We start from the raw sequence: 20,124 nt of genomic DNA on the forward strand, positions 1-20,124 counted from the left end.
TTTCTGATCAAACAGGGTGCTCACAGTGTGACAACATGGTCCAAAGGAAAGACATTCAGACATAACTCCTGCCTGACGGAACAATGAGGTAATAAAAAGGTGCTCTACTGGTGGTTTCTAATAAATACACACACGGAAAACTAGAAAAACATAATACGAAAGCCATCTCAGAAAAGACTTCCCTGCATTTAGGACTTCTCATAATAACAAAGAGTGAAGTAGAGACCTGGCAGGTTTGACAGAAAACGACCTTTGTGGTCGTTACGGATCCCCAAATGTTCCCTGATGAAACAACTCCAGCGCCACCTCCGTCCTCTTCATCCAAACTTTGGGTATAGTGTGCCAGACGTTTGCTTTTGCATTATCTTCAGATCAGATGCGTTTCTTGACATTAACGTAGTCCCGTTAGTGACTTCCTGGTGAGGTCTGCAGAGGTCTGTTATCGCTGAGAGAAACAGTGTCTGACTGAGCAACAGTAGTCGACAGAAAACTGCACCTGTGTTTAAGCTGGTGGAGAGAAGACTTCATCAGGGAAGCTAGGAGGGAGAGGGCGGGGGTGGGACCCACCTCCCCCCCCCCCCCCCCCCCCCCCGTAAAATCATAGAACACTGATTCAACGGGAATGCAGGAAAGATTTAAAAAAAGAAAACCTCGCGACTCAACTCAACCCGTCCCGCTTCGTCATGACAGCTCTCAAATCAATCACCCATCACATGTTAGGAACATCTATTCCTAAAGCCTCTATGTAAATGTAATTATATAGCAACAACATCCGCAAAGCGTGGCATTATTTTTGCGGTGACGACGGGTCCGGTCGCTCGGTACCGGAGGACCCGTCGCCACAGCAGAGAATGCGACTTAAGGTAACGTTACGCTTTTCTTGGTTTTTTTTAATGCAATGGTTACAAAACAACTTCTGGAAAAGCATTTGTACATACATGGGAATACAAAGAAAGAAAGAGGAGAAAGCAAGAGAAGGCGGCTAAATAGCTCCCTGGATACCACGAGAGGAAGCAAAGCAAAGCAATCAAACACTTTTCTTTTTTCCCTCGCCTTCGGAGAGCGGCGCGGCGTCTCGTAGCGACAGCAGCAGCTCCGAGCTACATTTCATCATCCATCGCTTTAAAATATGTCATTTCACATTTGGGATGATGGAATTCTCATCTACCCGCAACGTGTGGCGGTAGAACAATATCATGATGCCAAAAAATAATCTCCCATGTACTGACATTACTAGGATTTAAAAAAAAAAAAAAAAGACGTCCCGCTGTTCTGAGTAATTTTTTTCTTTTGAAAAGGGAAAGCAGTGACATGAAAAGGGAGTGAGCTCGCCCTCTCCAAGTCTGTGTCCTTCTGTACTGTACAACACTACCCGCCTGCAAGGTGCACATGGCTAACAACACTGATAGGCCGAGAGATAGTATGAGAGAGAGAGAGAGAGAGAGAGAGAGAGAGAGAGAGAACCCGACAGGGCTCCGTATTCACAGCTGCTGAGGTGAGGGGTAAAATGTGACGGACAGACAGTTAAATAACAGTCTCAGAAAAAATCAGAAAGTAAAAACCTCCTTCCGGGGGGAGGGACAAAGACACGTAAGTTCCAAACTGAGCAGCATCCCGTCTGTCGTCCATCCATCCATCCAATCTTGCTGTTGTCAAAGCTTATTCTGATTTAGAAAAAAAACGTTGATGATGATGATGGTGGTGGTGGTCAGAGCAGAAGATAGAAAACAAAAAAAACAACAAAAAAAAAAGACGAGAAGAAGCAGAGCTTGGAAAAACTCAAACTTCCACCAGGCACCGCAGCTGATGGATAGAGGCCGTCAGAACCAGCTGATACTGAGCTTCTATCCCACAATGCCACAGGTCTGAGGTCTGAAGCCTTAACATTCCCGCATCGCTGGGAGACAGGTAGAGGAAAACACCAAGACAGACAACAAAAAGAGAGGTGCTGCTGTGTGGGACACCCGCACACGTAAAATGATGAGCTCAGCTGTACGCTGCAACTCATGCTCCCAAGATGCACTGCTGCTCCACGGCGACAGACCGACGGAAACCGTCCCATCAGAACAAAAAAGGAAGAAAAAAAAGGAGGCCGGCCCTGATTTGACAGTGATGACAACTTGGCAAATATACAATGACGTCGCAGTTTTTGTTTTCTTGGGTCAGGAAGCAGGAAGTAGGTCACCAAGGAATGAGCAGCAAGACAACACTGCCTTTAAATAGGCTGAGGCAGACAGACAGGTTGTCAGACAGATTAGACAGGCAGTTTAAAGACACTGCTGCTCCTTCTGACTCCGAGTCTTATCTTTAAGTACTGGGTGGTTAAAACAACCGACCCCCTGAATTCTCCGCGTGCCCGCCACCCCAACGAGAGCCGGACCGCTCCGGCGCCCTGCTCGACATCCATCCAACCGTCCAAATGAAGTGAGACAGAGGCAGCGATGAGTTCTGGTGCGCCGGCCTCCGAGGAGGCGTCGTCGTCAAAGTGAGAAGTAGAGGGAGTAGAGAAGAGCCGATGAGGGGGGGGGGGTTGTCGCGGGGTCGTCACTCGGTGAGCAGCTGCTGCAGGAGGCTCTTCTGCTGGGCCTGGTTGTTCTGGGAGCCCTGCGGCGCGCCGGGGCCCTTCTGGGAGGCCGCGGCGCCGATGGAGCCCGGGTTCAGGTAGGAGTCGCCGCCGACCAGGTTCACCGTGCACTGCACGTCGGCGAACACCTGCACCGGCTGCACCTACGGAACCACAAGCGCCAATTATAGAAGGACCCAATAGAGAGGCGTCACAGAGTCAGTGCCAGACAGATTAGTTCTGATACTGATCTTTATCTAAATTTAAAGCTGTCTGTACTGAAATGCACTCATTTGCTAATAATATATCTCTTATCCTGAAACTATAGGTCATGCGGATGTATTGGGTGAGTTAATGTGTATTTATGAACATGAAATTGAGGTTGAGGTTTGAGGAACAAAAAAAATCACTTTCTAATATTGTAGGTGCTACTAAAAATCAGAGCTACATTGAGGGAAATAAAGGAGTCACTTCAAATTCTAGAGCCAAATCAGACCATAACGCAAGGTTTTCTTGAACAAACTAGCAAAACCGGGCATGTGTATGCCAGCGTGGAAGTATACGATATACAATGAAACAACCTTATATTTTAAACTTAAACTTCAGGAAGGTGCCACAAAGTCAGCTGGTCAGATGGGTTGCTGTCTCAAATGTACCTCCATCAAGGCCGTCCCGGAGCCCCACTCACCTGCTGGTCGCTGCACGCCGAACCGACGTTGCTGAGGCTACTGTTGCTCGGGCCAACCACTTGCCCCATGGGAGACAAAGAGCCGACGCCCCCCGAGCCTCCGGCCATGGAGACGGTGATGCTCATGTTGTTGTAAACCCCCTGCTGGCCGAAAGCCTGCCCTGCACTCTGTCCCGACGGACTGAACAGGCTGCGGGGCGCGGCGAGAGAAGACACCTCGTTACACCAGAGAACACGAGCAAGGGCCTCGCGCCAATTGATCGACGCAATGAACAAGGGGATCTGATTGCAGCCGCGTGCACTTCCTGACCTGTTGCCTGCCATGCCGGCCTGCTGCCAGCTCTTCATTTCGGTTGACTGGTAGCCAGGTGGGGCTTGTTGAAGCAAAGCACTCTGGGGGGTGGCGGTTTGAGGTGACATCAATGGGCTGGTGGGGCTCATCTCAGGAGCGAAGGATGGGTCCTGCTGGGAGGTTGCTTTTAAGGGGAAAAGCATGAATAGCTTCAGTACAACAGTTCGATCATGTATTCATTAAAAAAAAAGAATATGAAGACACACACAACTTTGTCCTATTCTTAGTAAACAAAACTAAACTAAATAAACTAATTATTGCTGAGAATTTTGTTACTTTGCCTTTTTACTTTTGCCCAAGCTGTCCACCTCTGTTGCACATGGACTCAACTCCTGAACACAGCCCTTAAGCTGTCATCTTTTAGTAGATCATATTCTATAAAGCCCGTTTCCTTGAACTCACCGGAACCTCCAAACTGCTGGAACAGGCCCTGCGGCAAGGCGGAGTTCACGGTGGCGCTGAAGTGGCCCTGCACGCCACCGATCAGTGCCTGGCTGGTCAGAGGAGCTCTGCCGGGCAGTTTGTTGTCCAGAGGGCCCCCGGTAAGGGGGCTGAAGTGACCGGGTGAGGTAGGGGATTTAGCCACCAAAGGGTTGTACCCTGGTGGGAAGTTGAACTGCTGTTGCAGCGGAGGCGTCGACGGCGGACCTTTTGGGAGCCCGGCTGCTCCGGCGGGCCCCGCGGCGCCGGCGGTGTTCTGTCTCATCAGCAGGACCTTCTGCTGGAAAAGCTGTCGCTGGCGGTGCTGGATGCTGTAGAGCTCCCTCTGGCGCTGGGCGAGCATCTGGGCGTTCAGCGGAGGCTGCAAAGACATGCCGCGCAGGACAGCACGTTACCAATAACTCGCCGCCGATGTGTAAGAAAACCAAATTGAGACTTTGAGAATTAGCCAACTAGCTGGAGGCCAATGCAATACATAAATGTGCAGGCTATAAAACATAAAACAAGCCAGGAGATGACACTCCCAGGGGGCTGATATGAATATATATTTGATCCATTGTGAGTAGAGAAACTGCTTCAAATACAAGGTCAATCTACGTGAAGAAAACAGATGTTTGGTGGTCTTTCCAACTAAGTGACAAACGAGCCGTGTGTGTGTTCAGGGTTGGCACAGGGACCCACCTGTGAGGGCATTTGAGGCTGTTGAACTCCCTGACGGAGCCCTACGTTCACCTGCTGGGCGCCGCCAGGGAACAGATTAACGCCCGCCATCCTGTTCTGGAGCTGAGGCCGAGAAAAATAAGCAGAGGTCCGAAAGATGTGAAAGAGGATGAGCGAGGAGGGGATGAGGACAGAGTGAAGGGTACAAGAAGACAGAAACATGAGGCCATCGACAGAAAAGATGAGAGCGAGGGAGGGCGGGTTGAGTATTAGAGAAAATAAAGCAAAAGGAAGTGAGAGTATTCTTTTAAGAGCATTTTCAATGGATATTTAGAAAATGAATTCAAAGAGCTATTGTGATGTATATCAGACGAGATGTTGTGCAATTCTTTTCATCTCAGCGTTTGTAATTTAATGATACGGGTAATGGAGTTGTAATCCACCAATTGAAATTTACTCAGTTGATTCCAATTTTAACATAATATAAATATGAACATAATAAATGTTACTATGTAGTGCTTAAAAACATTGATCTGTCATTGATTTTCCAGGTGAAAAACATTTTCAAACCGCTGCCTACCGATTGGTGCATTAAGGAGTGAAGTGCGTGTAGCATATGAAAGCAAAAAGTCTTGTTATGAAGTCACAGTGACAAAGTCCTCACCTGCTGTGGGCCCTGCACCCTCTGCTGCAGCTGCTGGCGCAGTTGGTTGGGTGGCAGTCTGAGCTGGGTGCCGATCCCCTGTGGTCGCGGCGTTCCCAGCCTCAGCCCGACGCCTGTCGTCCCGCCGGGGAAAGACCCGCGGGGGGCTCCGAACCCAACACCCTGTGGCCCCGCCAGCATGGCCAGCTCCGGAGGGAACTGAGCCGGCGTGAATTTGGAAGGGTACAGGGAGAGTTTAGGGTCGATGGAGCCTGAGGTGGCAGTGGATTGCTGGTTTGGGAAGTTTTGGGTCAATGGATCAAAACCGCCACCCTGGAAAAGAGGCAGATAAAAAGATGATTATTAATGATTTGTACACGTTTTACTTGAAAATGGGTCCAGTCAGGGTTTGGGCTACATACCTCGTGGACAATTGCTGCCCAGCTCTGACATATCAACATTTTCATGCACACACACTTGCCTGCACCAGCTTGTCAATGCCCAGGGCCTTATCCAGCTCCGCCAGTTCACTCTCGTCCGTCCCACTGAGGAAGGAGACGAGCTGCTCTAACAGAGCCTTCTCGTCGTTCCGCCCCTCGGCCGTGGTGGGAGGGCCCAGCACTTCGTCCAGTGTACAGGGGACACACTGCCTGCTCACACAGACAAACATTGCACATTATCACTGGGGGGCAACGGGTTTTTCTCTTTTTAAACGTCTTTGGAGGAGTCCATTTTTTCTTAATGAGGTTGACGTTCATATTCTAATTAAGCATTTCAATGGCACTCTTTTTTGCTTGCTAGGAATTTATTTAGGCTACTATAGTAGTCCAATTATTACTACACTCAGCTACATATCAATAGCACAGGTTCAGGCGGGCGGTTCAAAAGGTGACACAGCGGCGCTCAGAATAAGTCAATAAGAACATATACAGTAGAAACAACTGTGCTAATAAAACATATGCACTTTTAAACACATTGCCATTAAATAATGAGAAAACCCTTCAAAGCTTTATTTGAAAACCTAAAACAGAAGATTTGAATGTTAAAAGAACATCTGAAACAACTCTGTAAATTAGACAGGACTGTACAGTGTTACTTACTCTTGTGGTGATGCCAAGGGGGCTGCTAACGGCGTCCCGAGACCATCAAAAGACAAGGTGTCGGACAGAGACAGAGGCTGGAACTGGGAGTCTCCCACATCCATTTTGGATAGGCCTAAATGAGAAAGTTTTATTGTAATCAACACCATAGAAAAAGAAAATCCACATATATATATTTCAATTAATGTACAGTATTTCTCTCAATTTAAAAATAAATTTCACAACAACTTGAAATCCTGCTTTCTATGTATTCATTCATTTTGCATTCCTTCAATAGCGTAGCATTGTGCTGCTGTTTTTTTTACAGTGTACTGTAAAGTTATTTCACATGCGTGGTCATATATGTAACCGAATACAGTCAGACCAATGGTCATTTATGTAGGAGCATTGAAACCTAGATGGAAGTCAGCTCAACAATGCTTAACTACAACTGAAAATGTAGTGTCAAGTTTCTACCTGACAGGGTTTCCCACAGTGGTCATATGACTAACTGCGAACGTTAATGTCTGTGTGTGTATTATCTTTTCTTGCATACCAGTGCTTGAACTGAAAGGGTTGATATCTTCTGCCTCTGGGAAGAGGCTGCTGTCTATGGGGATGTGGAAGGGGTCTCCATGTGCCGGGTTCCGTTTCTGGCTTGGGGTGGGGGGACTGCAGAAGTCAAAGGACGAACTCTGGAGGTTACAGCCGGAGGGAGGGCCGCCATCACTGAGTGCTGGGAAACATACACATGCACATATAACTTGAGATCAATAAAAATAAAAACAGATCCACAAACCTTTTTTGTTTAACATAAATGTACAGACTTCAATTTTCAACTTCAACCTTCTGCACTGTTGAACTATTTTGGTATAGTATGTATGGTGTTTTGACACTGCAGTGCCTCTAACAGCCACTAGGGGGCACACAGACTAGTAGAAAGGTGTAAGTAAATAAAGGAAAATAATAATAATGGAAGTTAGCTCTAATTGATAGTAATACAACTAATGATGACACAAATGATTTTGCACTTTAGAGGATGAAGTTAAAAAAAAAAATTTTGGGAATGAAGATAAAATATTCAGAATTGTTGAACGGAAATTAGTTACTTTTTCCTTAAAATGCTAAATTATATTAAAAAATAAATTCATTCTTTCCTCTATGCTTGGCCTTAAGAGTAACATTGTCCATAGGCTGTATGTAGGTAGTTTATTATTATTCCTTCATCTGCATATACACCCTCCCCCTTCCTGCCAAGATGAAACTTTACCTCTGTTAGGAGTGCCAGGAGGCTCCCTCTTCACGTTTACATTGCGGGGAGTGCTGGCCTCGCCGAGCTGGAGCCGGGTGGGGGACTGCAGTTTGAGCTGAGGAGAAGGGGAATGGAGCTGGGGCGACGGCGACTGCAACTGCGAAAGGGACTGGGGTTGGGACAGCGGGGACTGGAGCTGAGACTGAGGAGACTGGAGCTGAGGCAGGGGGGACTGGAGCTGAGGCAGGGGGGACTGGAGCTGAGGCAGGGGGGACTGGAGCTGAGGCAGGGGGGACTGGAGCTGAGGCAGGGGGGACTGGAGCTGAGGCAGGGGCTGAGAGGCTGGAGAGTGGAGTTGGGGGCCTCCTCCAGGGGCTGTTGAATCCTCGCTGCTCGGTTTGGCCCCACTCGGGCCTTTCAGGCCAGGGAGCAGCTGGCTGAGAGGGTCCATGTCAACAGGGCCAGTGGACATCTGAGGGTGGGAAATGAAAAGAGGACCAGAAATAAATGACACGGGATGGTGAAAGACAGGACGAGAGAATGAAAAGCGGTAAAGAATGAAAGAATAATGGGTGGCAAGAGATCAGTAACGGAGAGACGGGCCGAGACAAAAGGTCAGAGGCCAGCGAGCTTCAAAGGTTGCAGCTGGTAGCTGAGCGGACAGTTCGAGACAAAGTCCAAAAAAATAAACTTACTTAATTTACAACGGCTGTGAGGCAGGTGCAAAGCTCAACGCAAGGGAAACCCAACAGTAAATATTCTTTACAAAGTGCCCTTGTAAAAGTCTACTGGGACGCCTAGTTAAATCATTAGGTGGTTGGAGTTGGCATTTGTCATGGCAGCGGAACAAAGTGGACCAGCGCAGTCGATCTGGTTGCTGGCTGTTTACCACCAACACAGTGCTAGTCTGCTGGATGTGTTCCACATAGCATAATAAAACTGAACACTGCGGTCACGGGGGGCGCGTTTGGCATTGTGGGTGCGACTCCGCCGCTGCTAATGACTTATTGACTGATCACAACACCGCCGTGTGAGTCTGTACCGTGGAGTCTCGGCTGTCCCTGCGGCCTTCTCGCCGGTTCTCTCTGACTGGGCTTGGTTTGGGGCTGGTGCACGTTGAGCTGCTGCACCCTCCCGCCGGTTTGGATGCACCTCCTGCTGCAACAGTGGAGCCAGTGCAGACCACTCCGTCCATGCTTGCTCTCTTCTCCACTTTCACCCGCACTGTCTGCAGGCTGAGAGCCGATGGAGGCGGCAGGTCCCCCAAGTCCTTTGAAAACACATTGCTTTTTTCGTTAGTTTCCATGGCATCGTGATAAGGAATACGGAATGTACTAGGCCGATACCAATTCTTATTTTTAGACTGAAAAAATTCCTTAAAGACCTACAAATGAAATAAACAAAGCACTGCACAAGACATATTCAATGGGTCACCTTTTCATCTGTGTCCAGGAGAAAACGGAGTAGTTGATGGTCCTGTGGCTCTCTGGAGCTGGACTTGGGCGGTGCTGAGGTCAGAGCCGGACTGGCGGGCGGCTCCCTCTTGATCTCTTTGTTTCGTCCATCCTCAGTGGTGGCGGAGGCGTCGTCGGGACTGGTGTCCTGGAGCAGTCGGTGCAGGATCTTATGCCGCTCTGTCAGAGTACTGTGAGAGGCAGGGCACTGAGGGGCAGGATGAGGTGATGAGGTGCAAGGGATTCTGTTGTTGCTAGTTTCAACTCCTGGCCCATTGCTTTCCAGGAGCAGATTGAGTCTGGGTTTACCCAGCTGGGAGGCAGAAGGAAAAGGTGCTTTTACAGAGTCCTCTCCCCCTCCTTCTCCTCCCTCTGGCATCCGAGTAGATGGGCCGGTTGATATACTGACTTGTCTCTGAAGGAGCGGAGAGGACAGGGAGAAGGACCCCGATGACCCACCGCCGGCGCCACCACTACTACTACTACTACTACTACTACTATCCCCGCCAGACTGCTGCCTGCAGCCTCCACTACTTAGTTCCATGGCTGGGGAGTGGAGACCTGGTGTGGAAGCAGAGAAGGGGTTCCCGGGTACCCGAGGGCTTCCACCTGACCCAGGACTGGCTCGTGGCATCTTGGGTGACATAAAAGAGGTAGGGGTTGGTGTGAGTGGGCTGCTCAAAACAGAGGGGCCGTTGACCTGCTGGGGAAAGGTCCGGTTGGGCGTCAGGTAGCCCGCAGGTGTGGCTGGATTGTGTCCGTGGGGGGAGGTGTTGGTGTTGTTAGGGTGAAGGCCCGAGGTGGAGAGGCCTGAGCCCTGGGTCCAGTTGCTGCCGGGAAGAAGGGAAGGGGAGCGGGAGGGAGTTTGGGTAAGGCTGCCAAGGGTCGGTGGAAGGCCGGGGTTAGTGTTTTCCTGAGAGCCAGCAGTGTTGTGTTCCCTGCAAGCAAACACAAGAATACTGTGACTGTGTGGTGGGGAGAAAAGTGCGACACGGATCTTCTACGAAAGGGATCTCGTACCTGTCAATAGTGTGAATGCCCATGACGAAGGGCTGAACATCAGGGTTGGGGGGGCAGCAGAACTTGCAGCGGGTCTGAGCGCTGAGCGGGGTACCATCGCTTAACGTGAAACGGTACAATGGGCTGATGGCGGTGCCGTGGGTCATCACTGATGGGGATACAGACACATGCACACACGGAACAGGAGACAGAGGCAGACAGGGTTTAGACGTTGGCACCCATCTATAACTGGTTTCCTTCTTTCTTTTCCAGTTAACTCTGGTTTGGATTACTGCAGCCACATCTGACACAATGTAAACATGTAAAAGCTGAACAGATTCGGATATTGTTGCATGAAGGTAATTGATGGTTTAGAAGTACGGTGGCAACCTGTTAAAATTATGACTAAATCTATTCTACGAGGCGATGCGAGACGAAAATGTTGGTGGTGACAAAGTCACACTACCTTTTTCCCACTAAATTCTAAAGAATCACACTTTCAACCTCACCGCCATGGACAAGACCAAAGAGTTGTCCAAGGACGTCAGAGACAAAACTTTAGACCTGCACAACAATAGATTGAGTTACAAAAGCATCGGAAAGCAGCTTGGTGAACGGTCAATCTCGGTCTGGGGCTCCACATAAGATCTCGTCTCGTGCAGTATCTGGGATCATCAGAAAAGGTACGGAATAACCCCAGAACTACATGGGGGGGGGGGGAGCTTGTTGATTATCTCAAGACAGCTGGGACCACAGTCACCAAGCAAACTATTGGAAACACACTGCGCCGCAATGATTTGTCCTGAAGAAGGCACATGTACAGGGCCAACTGAAGTTTGCCAATGAACACCCCAATAATTCCAAAGAGGATTGGGAGAACGTGACTCCACCGCATCCAGGGTGCTATGGATGGGGGCATGTGTCGTGCAATGTTGGGCGAAAACCTCCTTCCCTCAGTCAGGAAGTGGAAAATGCGTCGAGGGTGGGTCTTCCAGCACGACAGTGACCCAAAGCACACGGTAAAAAGGCAACAAAGGAGTGGCTCAAGGAGAAGCACATAGCCAGGCTCCGGACCCTAATCCAATAGAAAATCTGTGGAGGGAGCTGAAGCTTCGCGTTGCCAAGCGACACAACCTGAAGGATTTGGAGAGGATCTGCAAAGAGGAGTGGTCCAGAATCCATCCTGGGTTGTGTATAAACCTGGTGACCAACTACAAGAAACGCCTGACGTCTGTGCTTTCCAACAAGGGTTACTCCACCAAGTAATGTTTTGCTTGGGGGTTCAAATACTTATTTTCCCTACTGTACATTAGCTTACATGAACACTTCATTCATATGTTCCTGGCCCCTCTGTCAAATTTTAGAACCTATTGTGGCCCGCGAGTCAAAAAGTTTTTTTGTCGACGAAAACTAGACTAGAACTAAGGATTAAAATGACAAAATGTGACTAAAACTGCATTTTCGTCTAAAAGTAACTGCCAAAACACTTTTGTGGTTACAGTGGTAAACAGCTTATATGGATCAAAAAGCTTTGTAAGGAATCACTCACGAAAGAAACAGAAAACAGTTTGCTTATAATGATGAATCATTATTGCTCATTTTCACACTCGACCAGATACAGGAAAAATAAAAATCTTAAAACTAAAAATCTACACGCAGCTGATGCCTGGCAGCTGAAGGCGCTTTTTTCCCCTCAATATAGTAACTAATGTGCACTGAAATAATCTGTGGTTGAAGTGGATCAATAATACCAGGTCCCCCAAAATAAACTGCCGATCATCAGCTCGGTCCATGCCACTGCAGCACACGCAGATTAACACGCAGATTAACCTCGCTTCATGTCGCTCATGCCGTTTATCTGAGTGCACAGCGCCCGCTGCAGGTCGTCTCCGTGACAAAATAAAAACAGCAACAAACATCCGCTTTAAGTGGTCAAGTGGACGAGGAACCGTGTGATCAATACAAGCCGTTTCCACTGTAGTTGCTGACACTCTGGTTACCATAGCGAAGCTGAGAACGATTCTGTCAATGATTTGCAGGAGTGATGCTGAACAATCGATCGTGGCTACTCACCCTCATGCAGCAGCTTCTTGGCGTGGGAGGGCTCTTTGCCCTGAGTCTGAAAGAAAGCGTAGATGCACTTCCTGACAAGGTCCTCCCAGCCAGGCCGGCCTGTCGCTCGCAAAGCACTTGTTTCTATGGAGATGATCTTTCCTGGAGGAGAGCACCACACACACACACACAGTCAGTCTTTACTGTTTAAACACACATTTCCACATCCAAGAAGAGGTGGAATCTGTGTTTACAGCAATGTAATGGTGCTCAAACAGTCAAAATGTATGCAGCAGTTGCTCCCAGATGTAATCTTTTAATGTAGCATTCATTTTCACATTAAGAGTTCTACGTTTTTGGCCGCAGTTTGCATCCCTTTCTGATGCAAAAGTTCAAAGAAATGTACAAAAGGAATGCACTGGTGCTTTGTCTTGTCATGCTTTCTTGTTTAGTAAAGGGGTCCCAACTATGGTTCCTTGTGCAACCCAGTTTGTATAATGACAATGAATTGTCCCCGGGACCTTACCTGTCGGGTCCTGCTTTGTGATGAACGACTCGGTGCTGAAAGGCTGGGCGCGCGGTATCCGACAGGCAATACAGATCAGGCAGCTCTGCAGGTCTGAGGAAAGGAAGGACACAGTCAGTAGAGAGAAACTAGATGAAAAGCCACACTATGGATAGGTACCTCATAACAATCCTCACTCCAAAATACCTTAACTATCCCTATAGGTGAACCATGCATGATAACACATCATAAAAACTCTCCAATTTAGCTATGTATATTCCTCTCAGATCTGAGATGATGACTTGAGTTTGAGACTCGGACTCGAGTGCGACTTAAGTCACACACACAGTGACTTCAAACTTGACCCACAAAAGACTTCAGACTAGACCTCGAGCTCTGGGACTCGTGAATAATATTTAATTTTAGGAAACATCTGATGAGCTCGCTATACCCCTCCCTCCGTTACCTGCCTAGGTAGGCTTGGCATTGTTTAATTCCAACAACAGATATTGGGATTCAACATCCACACAAGAATAGAAGGACGCAGAGTACAATTCTACAATACACCAGGGCCAGGCCGTAACTAAATACAAATAAGCAGACAGAGCTCAACAGCAGAGTGAATCTGCAATGCAGGAACCACATTGTACTTTTCATCAAGGCCATCGCACCAACGATACCCCCCAAATACTAAATGTCCTGCAAGAATCTTGCCGCAGTCCTTCTGGTCACATGGTGGATGTTAATGAAACATTTTTTTAAACTCTGTTCAATTTTATTCACTATAAAAGTATATATGTATATTCTGTCTAATAAGCACAAAGTATTCATTTCACTATTGCTTTAAAGAGGCAAACCACAGCGCAAGCAGTATAAAGATATCATATTGTAATCAGCGTCCTGTATTGATATTGGTTTGAATAACTGTACATTCTGAAGACTGAGCTCCTGCGCAGTGTGTGTGTGTGTGTGTGTGTTTGCATGTACCCTCTCCCTCCTCCTGCATGCTGCGTGGTTGGGACACCGTGAAACACTGCATGATCTCATATTGCTGCCGAGCCTCCGGATTTTCAGAATCCAACTCGTCCGGTGGCCTCTTCAGCATGCGACAGTTAAAGGTGTGGCTGTTCCTTCGGCCCGCCTCCTGTGGCCGCTGCGCGCCGTTCACTGGAAAGAAAAAGGACAAGGAAGTCAATGGCGATTTACGGTCTTTATCCTTTGGGGAGGGGGATTAAAGGTACCCGGTGGGTTATGTTTTTATGAGCTGGCCACTGTTTGACACACTGCCAGCTGTATTGCGCCAACAGATCCAGAAGAGGGACCGAAAAGGCAAGGAAGAATAAAACCATTTCCAAGTAGACCTGAATTCAGGCATTAAGGTGCTTTTTGAGGAAGTACATGCAATAAACTACTAGATGTGATATCTTGATATAAATCAAGTAGACGTAATAGTTGTAGAACGTTTTTTTCTGCCCCCTTGATTTTACTTAAGAAAAGAATAAACCTGTGTTCAGGGGTCCATTTCCCACGAGATAATCTCACCTAGCGCTTACCTTTTTTTTTTTTTTAAAACACATCACTGTTTAAAACAAATGGCATACATGCAGGCAATGACAAATCCTGCAAAAGCCCTGTAACACTCGTGGTAAATAAATTTCTAATTGTGACACACACACACACACACACACACACACACACACACACACACACACACACACACACACACACACACACACACACACACACACACACACACACACAGACGGGTTCTTCTATGCCGGTGGGGACTTATGCACAGAGGTGAAGCGTGGGGACCTCATTTTTTTTAACAGAATAATGGCATACTTTCAATCAAATCATTTTCCTTAATTTTTTTCAAACCCCAATATCATCTTAAATCTCAAAATTTCTCAAATTTATAGAGTTGAATATTTTTCTGGTTTCTCTATTCCGGTGGGGACCGTCCAATTATGTCATAATACAAAATCACACCAGGGGGCAGTGTTCAAAATGTGTCTCAAACAAGGTAAGGTACTCAATAAAGGGTACTTTTTAGAAACTCTAAGGCACTTAATACATATTTTGTCAATTCATGCTGAATATATACACCATTGAATGTTATAATTGTATAATGACTCATTATCATTGTATAATGACTCATTATCTATGAATATTAAACCCCACTCTATAATATTGTTTGATATATTGCATCTTTATTTTTTTAAACTATGCAGTTTAAAGCATCATGGAGGGGAATGTGTGTGTATATATATATATATATATATATATATATATATATATATATATATATATATATATATATATACACACATGTATGTATATACACACACAACTGCAGTGCACAACATTTCAACTTTCAAATATTATATAAATATAACAATAACAGAGAGCAATAAGACTACTGTAAACAATGTCTGTAAACGTGCTGGCAGTCCACCAGGAATTTAATCTTCCATCTGATGAAAATGCGGCTTACCTTTTTTTTAATTCTTTTAAATTCAGTTTTTAATATATATTTTGACAACTCATCCCTTGATCGGCCAGTGACGATGTTGTGATGCATTTCTGACCACTGACCACCATTGATGTAGTCCATTAAGGTCCTTTCAACAGCTTCGATTTCCTCTTTGGTCCACTTCTTCTTTGTTTGTGGTGACCCTGAATAAAATGAGACAAAAATGTAATGCTGTTAAACAGCAACTACTGAGGCTATAATGACAATAGGTCTTGACTGTACCACTACACACAGTATGACAACCTATAGTTGCAGTAAAGTGAAGTATTTGTAGTAAAGATTCCAGTAAGACAAGAAATAGAACTAGCATATATATTCTCAAAAATGATGTTCTAATATTCGCTTGAAGTTGCTAGTTACAAACATTGAATGCTCCGAGCGAGCTGTGCTGTGTTAACATGGAACATTTCCTTGGCATGAAATGGCAAATGATCAAACTAGGGCCATTTTTACTCGTACGTGATTCAACTAAGTCAATCATCAGGGACTCGGTTCCCCAAAGGTGGATCCGCGCTCAAACTGTCTCGTTAGTTTGAACCAAATGTCAGACATCAGGATAATCGCATGTGCGCGTCATACGTAAGAAAGCGAAAGGCCAAAACAAGGATTTTTAACAGTACAACAACAAATAAACTTAAAAGAGGTGCGTCTTTTTTCTCCGCTCACGAGCAGGAGATGATGATGAACGCATACGAGGAGATAATGTGTATTTCAATCATTTCTGTTGGATGAATTGAACATAATGCACATCTTTTACGTTGTTCATTCTATACGTCATCGCAGGATGTTTATCCCGGGGGAGAAGCCTCCTCCATCTCTAAAGGTGTCTTTTTTTCAGATTTTTCATTGTTTGTGGGGTTTTTCCTGTGCCGGTGTGAGGCTTTCTGGAAAGAGGATGCCACACGTGTAGACTGTCAAGCCCTCTGAGGCATATTTGCGATACTGTGCTATACAAAATTAAATGGACCATGTACTTATGGCAGTTAACGTTAAGTGCAGGATTTTTGATGTGTTGCTATGGTGATTTATCCAAACCTGCTTCGGGGAACCGCAAAGCCTGATCTACGTCATCTCATCCTGAAAATTATCCAGCTAACCACGTACGAGGAACAGGGCCCAGTGCATGAAGCTGTTGTAACTTCTAGTCTATTTTATTAAATGCAATATGAAGTCAGTACAGTAGCGTGCAACCCGCAAAGCAGACAATTGTGCCGCTGCTGTATTATTCATTTTCACATTTGAATATCTGTTTTTAACAACTATTCGTATATATTTTTTAATATAGAATATTTGTTGACAGCCCTAATAGATATGTTAGGTGAAAACCTGGAAAAAGAGATTACCTTTTTTGTGTGAGATTCACCAGACCTCTCCAGCCAGCAGCATCTTTTCATCGGAACTACCTTAAAACAAGCAAAATTTAGAATAAGAGACTTTAAATGTATTCATTAATGCAATGAAATAGTTTTGGCGCCCACAGAATGAACACACCTGATATTTTAAAAAAACTCAATTAGGGAATGTGATTGTAAATAAACGTACAGGCAAGGTAAAATGCATGAAAATTAGTCACTTGTCACTGAACTGTGTGTTTTCTTTAAAAGATAAATATTGTATTACTATTTTAGAAATTTCTATAATCCTCACATTTACTTAAACTATTACATTTGGCTTCATGTGGCAGCAGTGAATATCTTTTTCACCAACCAGCTGTCTGTAAACAAAAGGCATCTCTTATACCTCATATTTTAATTTAATACAATTCAATCAATGGGTTACATTTACCCATAGTACACCGTAGGCACCATTCCTAATGCCTCTGGGCCAGGTCCTCATTGTAAATGATAATTGATTCTTAACTTATTTTACCTGATTAAATAAAAAGTCAAATTACACACATCTTTGGACATTGGGGATAGCCTTTAACTCATCATTTTTTTAAATGTATTTATGATTCTTGTCCTGCAGTACTTTCTTTCATCTTTGTTTCATGCTAAATACCAACCTTTGGCAAAATAACCATAGCAACACAAGCTCGCCACTGCTCTGGAAAAAAGGAAGCTGTCTTCCTCATTAATGAAAGAGCGATATTATTTAGATTTACATTTTACAGGGAGAGTTCTCCGAAATCAAAGATCTGTTATGACATCACTTCCTGTACGAGCGTTATCGATGCTGCCGACAAGCAATCATTAATCTACAGGAAGACCTTCGAGATCCGCAAATGGTGGACACATCACGCCGCAGCCGAGCGTTGACGGTCTCACACTGTTGCTCATACTGTACATTGTTTAACAGTTTTGCGATGCAGAGAACACAAGGAAAGCCGCTATGATATATCCGTATTATAATAAGTGATAATTTACAGTTGCTGTTCACATTGACCCAAGCGTTACATATCACTGCGCACGGGAGGGGGAGGGCCGATACGGCCGACTGTTCAGTGACAGCGCGGTTGTTACTCGGCGGGCTGAGCACACTCCGGCGGCAGGCCGCGCCGGACGGGCAGTCGGGCGCCACGACAGGCCAGATTTGGACCGCGAGTTTAACATATGTGAATTGGGCACTCATGGGCCACATAAACTGACGTTGCAGGCCTCGAGTTGGACACGTGTGCTCGAGACTCATGAAATGAGATACACAACGTTTGGTGGCTACCACTATTTAGTGCTGAAAGGCAGCTATTTAGTTACCATTTACAATTTCGCTGGTAACCGCGTTATAAAGGCAATAAGGTACTTGAGGCAGTACTTTCTTAGTGTTTCGTACCTTATTGCTTAAATATTAAGTACCTAACTCGTCTATTAATGCTTGATCTGCTATCAACCCAGTGAATATTGTATTTAATAGAATCTAAATTGGTGGGAAACACTATGGTAAAATTGAAGTCAAATATATGTTATAAACTACCTGTAGAAATTAATTACTCTAGCATTGTATTCATTGTGACATTTCTTTTCTATGTGCACAGTCAAGCAGGTTAACAGCCATTTAAGAACCTTAAGATGACATAGCCTACCTGGTTAGTATGTTCACGGTCAAAGGCTCCTTCATTTCTCCGACATCAGCATCTGCAAATATGTAAGCGGATGGAAATGTTATTATGGTGTATGATGAACAAATACCTTCAAAATGAGACATTAAAAAAGAATGTATGTATTTTGCATTTGAAATCCCCATATACTTGTTATATGACCTAAACCTTAACATCATGATCAATTTGGGATTAAAAAAAAGATCTATAGAACCCTAGTTTAGTGTAATATTCCTTTGACTTTCTACAAACACCAATGTACAATCATCTCCTTGTGTCTCCCCTCTCTCACCTGTGCACTTCGAGCTGTCACTACTGGATGGCAAACATGCTCCATCCTCCTAAAAGCACAAGGGACACATTCAGCCAAAGCTATACATCCAACTCATTACAGTACTCTTTTTTTTTATTTTTACTGAAATGCATTAAGTTTATCTGTTATGGAATGCATTATAGTAACATCTACTTCTGTTCTTAACGACAAACATTATATTATCTATCTCAATACCTATGACAATCTGAATTAAAATGCCTATTTATACATGGGTAGATATTACAATCACTCTTTGGGCAAATGGAAAACTGCTTATTAAGTGTTATAGGCCCAAAAGCCACCGTAAGGATACTTAAAATGGTTAAAGGGAAATTAGTTATAATCCAGGTCTTAACGCAGATTAAGTATTACACTCCCTTTGTTGAGCATAATATTCACATTCTGTGTGAAAAGATATTGATAAAACATGAATATATTTATATAGTATATAATAAATAACTAATTAGCTGTCCAGCATTCTATTTCACAACGCGTGCACATGCTGCTGCTTGCACATGCTTGCTTATTGTTAGCTAACATTAGCTGTCCATTTAAGTTGAGTTTAACACATTGCAACAGCTCATTTTATATGGCAGTACATATGAAAATAGTATCAAAGTAAACTTAACAGCACTATTTGTGGTGCTAGTTGCACATGCTTGCTTATTGTTAGCTAACATTAGCTTCCCATCTAAGTTGAGTTTAGCACATTGCAACAGCTCATTTTATATGGCAGTACATATATTAATAGTATCAAAGTAAACGTAAAAAGCACTGTATTACATTAGAAGCTAGTCCAATAATTAAAAACTCACCATTTCTATCCAGCTTCTGCAGCCAGCACCGTCACGTTGTCTGCTGCTCGGCAGTCTGAGGGAAATGGACGGTAGCAGGTGCTTGGTGGGGGCGTGGCCAGACCGAGGACCCCACGTGGATGGTAACAGTTCGGTTTTGTGTAAAAAAACGAAACTTAAGGTTCTTAACACAAAACCTGACATTGACTGTCCCCACCGTACCCTCGCCCATCCCCCCACTCCTTCAGTCACCATTAGCTTGAGGGAGCATTGGGGCTCAGCCTGTTCTGCTGGGCCTTGTTAATAACGTAGAAGGGTAATAGTAATTACTAAAACCGAAGGATTACATAAAATACCTGGTGAAGTTGAGACGTTATTACTCAACTAGAATTAAGTATACATTTTAATATGTATTTTATTTAATTTCTAATAAAACTGGAAGCATTTTTGAACAATTAAAAATGTAGACAAACATTGATATTTTAAGAATAAAAACTACAACTACCACATTTACAAGCCCTTGTATTCAGAACAAGTATTTATATGTGCAGACATAAATTATGAATTTAGAATGGGAAATAGCATTTAAAAGTGTAGTACTCACACAAGAATACACAAAACATTTTAGGCGCTAATGATCATATTTCCGGTTTAAGAATAAAGAGTGGGGAGGGGCTGACAATTTTTACAGTCTTCTATGTAGTCTTTAATCAAGGTTTTACGGTAACTCACGCACTGTTCATACCGGCATTATGCCGT

General features: G+C 44.9%; 1 protein-coding gene and 1 long non-coding RNA gene across 3 annotated transcripts in view; both read right to left on the reverse strand.

Annotated features, from left to right (window-relative positions):
- Positions 1–965: 965 nt before the first annotated feature.
- ncoa1 (nuclear receptor coactivator 1) overlaps positions 966–20,124 on the reverse strand; it is a 32,451-nt gene continuing 13,292 nt past the window's right edge. For both annotated transcript variants that reach the window (XM_062559412.1, XM_062559411.1), the window contains exons 6-21: positions 13,676–13,855; positions 12,710–12,802; positions 12,205–12,345; positions 10,153–10,300; positions 9,113–10,070; positions 8,721–8,948; positions 7,697–8,150; positions 6,983–7,162; positions 6,448–6,562; positions 5,829–5,997; positions 5,369–5,680; positions 4,726–4,827; positions 4,006–4,405; positions 3,562–3,727; positions 3,252–3,441; positions 966–2,727 (exon numbers count right to left, since the gene is read on the reverse strand). In XM_062559412.1, the coding sequence (XP_062415396.1) occupies positions 2,545–2,727; positions 3,252–3,441; positions 3,562–3,727; positions 4,006–4,405; positions 4,726–4,827; positions 5,369–5,680; positions 5,829–5,997; positions 6,448–6,562; positions 6,983–7,162; positions 7,697–8,150; positions 8,721–8,948; positions 9,113–10,070; positions 10,153–10,300; positions 12,205–12,345; positions 12,710–12,802; positions 13,676–13,855 (4,019 nt within the window). In that variant the 3' untranslated portion in view covers positions 966–2,544. The remainder of the gene's footprint in view (positions 2,728–3,251; positions 3,442–3,561; positions 3,728–4,005; positions 4,406–4,725; positions 4,828–5,368; positions 5,681–5,828; positions 5,998–6,447; positions 6,563–6,982; positions 7,163–7,696; positions 8,151–8,720; positions 8,949–9,112; positions 10,071–10,152; positions 10,301–12,204; positions 12,346–12,709; positions 12,803–13,675; positions 13,856–20,124) is intronic.
- Positions 15,039–19,973, reverse strand: LOC134107828 (uncharacterized). The gene is made up of 4 exons (XR_009942818.1): positions 18,551–19,973; positions 18,244–18,295; positions 16,568–16,627; positions 15,039–15,367 (listed from the first exon to the last, which is right to left on the reverse strand). It is a non-coding gene; the product is annotated as an uncharacterized LOC134107828 (long non-coding RNA).

The sequence above is a fragment of the Pungitius pungitius genome, chromosome 20 (genome assembly GCF_949316345.1).
Source record: "Pungitius pungitius chromosome 20, fPunPun2.1, whole genome shotgun sequence".
In the NCBI taxonomy this organism is placed as follows: domain Eukaryota; kingdom Metazoa; phylum Chordata; class Actinopteri; order Perciformes; family Gasterosteidae; genus Pungitius; species Pungitius pungitius.